This window comes from Gossypium raimondii, chromosome 6 (assembly GCF_025698545.1).
Source record: "Gossypium raimondii isolate GPD5lz chromosome 6, ASM2569854v1, whole genome shotgun sequence".
Lineage (NCBI taxonomy): Eukaryota > Viridiplantae > Streptophyta > Magnoliopsida > Malvales > Malvaceae > Gossypium > Gossypium raimondii.
Window position 1 is genome coordinate 4438655 of NC_068570.1, and position 5766 is coordinate 4444420.

Consider the following 5766-nt stretch of genomic DNA (forward strand, 5'->3'; position numbering starts at 1 on the left):
TGAAGTTGTAGCGGAGCAGATTAAAAATAGCAAATTTTGAGAAACTACAACGTACAAATCCTATCTCCTTAACATTGCAGTGGAGTAGAAAATGCAGTAGGAGAGAATGAGGTTACTTGAAGAAGAAGAGTACCAAGATCCAGCACAACTGGTCAAAATTGGGCATTTTAAAGTCTTTGCTTCGTTCCTGTTACACGATAACGAGCAAAGAGGGGTAGCTGTAATACCCTATTTGTGCCCGAGTCAAAAGGGCCCAAATTACAAACGGGCCTATGTGGCCCAAATCAAACAGAGGCCCAAAACCAAACCCCAAATCCAGTGGCCCAAACAATCAGAAACCCTAGGGTTTCTAGGATGAACTTGCGCCGCAACCAGGATCTTCGCACTAGCCGCCTCCCCGAATCTTCATCTGCACACAAAAAAGGAAGCAAAACAGTAATGGAAAGAAATCAAAGGATTGAGAATCAAATCAATGTAATGGAAAGAAATCAAAAGATTGAGAATCAAATCAATGTAAACAAGATTTTATTTCTATATTTTTTATTATGGCTATATAAAGCCATTGAGGATACATTATTGGGGGATCGGATTTTGAAAAAAATCGATAAAGAAAAAAACGATTAACAGTTAAAAAAAAAGAAGGTGATTTACCATTTTTTCTTTTTCTCTACGTTTCTCTACTGTGTTCTTTTATTTTTTTATTTTATTATTATTATTATTATTTTCTCCTTGGCAAAACAAAAAAGAGTAAAAGAGGGGAATATACTTACCTGCGTGGAGGAAGATGAAACCCTGTTTGCTGCCAAATCGGAACCGGAAGGGAGATTCAGGTTCGCCGAAGTGGTTGTGGCGGCTAGGGAGTTTGGGTTAAAGAAAACCCTAGCAGAGAGTTTCCTCCTCTGCTTTCTATTCTTTAAAAAAAAAGAAATGAAATGTTTTTAGAAAATCTTTTATTTTTAATAATAATAGCAAAACGCGCCGTATCACTCCATGACCCGCGCGTGTGACCCGACCCGGGGAGGATCCGCGTGCTTTTAAGCGGAGGGGTAAATTGCGCTTTTAGCCCCTCCGCCTTTTAACATTTTTGCAATTGAGTTTTTTTATTTTTAAATTTGCCCTCTAATTTATTTACAATTTCAATTCAGTCCTAATGTGAACGACATCGTTTAGAGGAGAAGGGACAATTTCCTTTCCAGCCCCTCTGCATTCTTTACGCGTTCAATATGGTCCTTGAGACTTCAATTATTTACGAATTTGCCTTAATTTTTTTATTACAGTTTAAAATTAGTCCTTTTTTAGAATTAATTAATTTCAAAATATTTTCTTTTTCCTTTTTTAAGTTTATATATGTAATTATTATTTTTATGATTTATATATTTATTACCTTATATATATATATATATACGTATATATATATATAATACTTTCTATACATATTTTATAATTTCTATATATAAATATAATCATTATCTTTATGATCTATATGTTTATTAACTTATATATATATATGTACGTATATATGTATTATACTTTCTATCCACATTTTATAATTTCTATATGTATATTTTCTTTATTCTCATGAATGTATTATGTATACATATATATCCTTTTATAAATTTTATATTTTTTCCCATAATTTCAATGTATATATTATGCATTCTCTTTCCTTTATATATATATATATTTTTTGTTTTTGTTTGTTCATTTGTTTGTTGATTTATGTTTTCATATTTTTTTATTTTACTTATTTATTTGATACTTTGCATGTCATTATTTTTTTAAATTTTGTTTATTTGTTTATCTTATTTCTATACAATTGTCGTATTTATTATTGTTATTTGTTTTTGCTACATTTATACACATTCAATATAACATTACATCATCTTTTACTCAATTTTAAAAATAGAAAATTTTTAAAATAGAGATAATACTCGTATTTAGGATTTTCAAGAAAATTGAGCCCTAACGTATTTGGTTCCGATTTTCTTCGTTAAATCTAACGATCGAGCATTTCTCTTTAATAAAAAAATAAGAACTCATTATTGGGAATTCAACACGTTGTGTCCTAACGTATTGGATGTGACGCATTGATTTCTCGAAATGAAGATTTTTCTAAAAAATAATAAAGGAAATATTCCGAGTTTGGGATTTTAGAGGAATTGTGCCCTAACGTATTGGGCCGCGATTTCTTAAATCTTGAATAAATGAATATTCTTTTAAATTTTTATTACACGAGTATTTTGGCCTAATTCATTTTTGAGGAAATAAGAATGTTGTGCCCTAACGCATTGGGTGTGGCATTTTCTTTCTTTGAAATGACAAAGGTCTTAATACGTAACGTTTTAAGTTTTTGCTAAAGATTATATTTTTTAAAATTTTCGACCTTAAGACACTAATTAATTAACTAGGTACCAATTTTGGGCGTTACGAGGGTGCTAATCCTTCCTCGTACGTAACTGACTCCCGGATCTGTTTTTCTAAAACTCGTAGACCAAAGCCATTTTTTTAGGTGATCCAATCACACCTCAATAAAAGATTGGTTGCGACTCCCAACTTTCATTTTTTTAAAATCGACAACCTAAAATTTTTGTTTTTCAAAAGAACGGTTTCGACACTTATTATACCCTAAATAAAACATGTATCGCCTTCAAAATTCTACTTGTAAAATTTAAAAACTATACTCCCAATATACCAAGAAAAAGTATTTTGTAATAAAAAATAATCTTTGTTTAAACAATTAAATAACAATCTCCGGGTTAATTGAAATTCTGTTTTAAAACACAAATTCATTTAGAGATATAATTAGAAAGAATGAACAATTTAAAACGAAAGACAAACAAATTCATGACAAATTCACAGTTCAAAACGTAAATAATGCAACTACCAAGAGAAATAAATGGAAATATAGAAGAAAAAATTGGTCTTCATATCCTTACTTATAACTATCCAGGTTTTGTTAACACTTTTGATCCATGAACTCTCTGAAACTTAAATGTTTTTGAATTCTAAGTAAATTAATTTTAAATAAAAAAATAAAAAGAATGGAGAAAATTTACATGGTCATTTGTATTTTCATGACCAGCTTGGTGTTGGCAAAATCTAGGTTAGCACCACCGGCATCCCTATCACTGAGTTGTTCCACTGCCATGTATAATATGGTAGATTGTGTTCAATTCTTGTCTAATAATGGCAGCAAAGATGGGAAGCCCGCTGCTTCATGTTGTGCTGGTCTTGAAAAAGTGTTGAAATCTAGTCCTGATTGCATTTGTGAATATATAAAAAACAATGCTCAATTGGGTGCCAACATTAACGTTACGAAGGCCGAGACTTTGCCTTCAGCCTGCCAGGTTTCCTCTCCTCCCATCAGCCAATGTGACGGTAAACGCTAAACTTCGTATTCTAACGTTCTAATATTTACTCATTGTTTCTTTTATTTGTTTGATAACAAAGGATTGTTGCCATGGCAGTTTCTCCGTCACCTGGCGTCGCTCCCGGTAAGTAGTGTTTTTAAATAGAGCATTGTGTTGATAACGCAAAAGTATTGTCTTCTTTAAGTATCATTGTACTAAAAAACGACCGCTAAATACTTGCACATATAGAGATTAAGGTTCAAGTTTCATCACACGCAAAGTTCAACAACTATAATTTCTCTTATTTAAATATCAAGAGGTGATCCTAAGCTCTCATTAGAGTTGGAATAAAACCTTGAAGGTGTGCCGCTTTTAGTAGTCACTTAACATAATGGGACTCAAAGAAAACTATAGTTTCACATTCTAACAAAATCTATTGGGAATCTCTTTTATTTTCAAATCTAGAAATGCCTTTTAATCAAATAATTTAAATATAAATATGAAGTTTAATTAAAATTGAGCTAAACATATCAACATGTAGTTGAAAGAAGTGGAAGTGAACTTTTTTTTCTCAAGCATTTGAACAAAGTTCGAAATTTGGAATAGACATTGTTGGGAGAATTTTACTTGAATATCACTCTGAACCTGAACAGAACTATATTCAAACCGTAAAACGGATGAGAACATCTGTGATTTATATAGAAAACAAATTTCGAGCTAAATATTTGCTCTCTTGCATTTCAAATGGTTGACATTATTGCAGCTAGCCCTTCATCTGATAAAGGTGGAACTCCATCTACTAAGTCACCATCGACACCGCCTGGTGGCGTTCCTCCACCGTCACACCACTCAGGAGCTTACTCTCTTCCGGCTTGGTTCTTTGCATCCATTAGCATGCTAGCGGTTTCATTATCTTTTATGGTATTGTGATTCGAATTCCAAGAGATAACCTTTGGCCTTGATATGAGTTTTTTTTTATCTTCATTCAGCCAAAATATGTGTAATAAAACACATTTCCTCAGTGATAATTATATAAATTATTACATCCTCTTTTCCTCTCGTGCATCCGGCTATTAATTTTTTTTAACAGGTTGGGATTATATAAAATTATAATTTCATGTCATTCTTACCCCTTTTTAATGGTAAAATGACAAGTTAGATTTTTTTCTCTTGATTTTTAGCTTTTTCTTCCTGGAAAAAATTGCAAATTCAACTAAAAATGCTGAAAATCAGGAGGAAAAATCTGATTTGTCATTCTCATATTCGAAAGGGATAGGAAAGATGTGGAATTACAGTTTTATACAATCTTTTCTCATAACTAAATACTTAATATCGAATTAATAATTTAAATTTTAATATAAAACAATTCAATTATAGGCATGTGGCTGAAAAATAAAAAGGAAAAAGAAAAGAAAAGAGTTCATCCTTCAAGATAGAAGTAATAAGTTTTAATACAACTATATGCCAGCTAATATAAAATGTATCTATATGTTAATTTTGGTTAATCAACAAAATCTAATACGAAATAATCAACTACCTCTAAGTTGTCAATTCACTTATACATGAGCATGTATTCATTAGTCCTCTTAGTGTACCTCATTACTTTCTTTATAGCTCTTCAGGGTCTAAACATGAGCATACGGTAGGCTTTCAACATTTATTCCATTTGAAGCTTATTTTTTTAGTACTAGTTCACTTTGGGTACTACACTAAAATCTTTTTGAGTATAGGTTTTTTGAGATAGACTTGAAGCATTTTGTTCTATATAACAATGGCCTAAGATGTTCTATACATATCTTTCATATCATTGGTAATAAGTAGAATATCATCCACATATAAAATAAATAAAAAACAAATTTTACTCTTCTTAACCTGATTAATGATGGTTTTCACAAAACCAAAGATTTTAAGATTACATACAAATTGCTCATAATCATTTTAATTAAAATCAAAATAGACATTTTAATCTCTAACCATTGATATTTAGTTTATTTTAATATATCAGTATTTCTATACTCTTTACAATCATAGATATATTTTACAAGCTATTGAGTATAGGAATCTTTTACACAGAGGGTCAATTTTTTTTATTTTATAAAAAGCTATCGACATTAATGCAATCCTCAAATCTTTCTATTCAAATCAACTATTAATGGAATTATAATGTATTTTACTCTGATCGCGTCCATGCCAAGGTTAGGAGCTTCAGTCTGGGGTTTACCCATGAGAGCTTGGGTCATAAATAGTACTTTTTAAAAATTAAAATCGTAAAAGGTTTTACATTTTAAAATGTATATTTCGGTTAAATTCATGAATTTGGAAGACCACTGCTGCCTTACCTGCAAGACTACAAATCCATTCACTGCAATTAAAAAAAGGAAAAAGAAATACCGTGGCGTGCCAGAATGAACGTGCA

The 5766-nt window shown here is 30.9% G+C and overlaps 1 protein-coding gene across 1 annotated transcript; it reads left to right on the forward strand.

Moving 5' to 3' along the window:
• The first annotated feature begins 3041 nt into the window (after window positions 1-3041).
• Window positions 3042-4280, forward strand: LOC105772399 (non-specific lipid transfer protein GPI-anchored 11). The gene is made up of 3 exons (XM_012593673.2): window positions 3042-3378; window positions 3468-3494; window positions 4114-4280. The coding sequence occupies exons 1-3, from the start codon at window positions 3042-3044 to the stop codon at window positions 4278-4280; spliced, it is 531 nt and encodes a 176-aa protein (XP_012449127.1).
• Window positions 4281-5766: the final 1486 nt, after the last annotated feature.

Bases quoted from the DNA above. Each gene is read 5' to 3' on its own strand.
- LOC105772399 (XM_012593673.2), top strand. From the start codon at position 3,042: ATGGAGAAAATTTACATGGTCATTTGTATTTTCATGACCAGCTTGGTG. The intron at 3,379-3,467 runs GTAAACGCTAAA...TTGCCATGGCAG, and splicing joins TCCCATCAGCCAATGTGACG to TTTCTCCGTCACCTGGCGTC. The intron at 3,495-4,113 runs GTAAGTAGTGTT...ACATTATTGCAG, and splicing joins GTCACCTGGCGTCGCTCCCG to CTAGCCCTTCATCTGATAAA.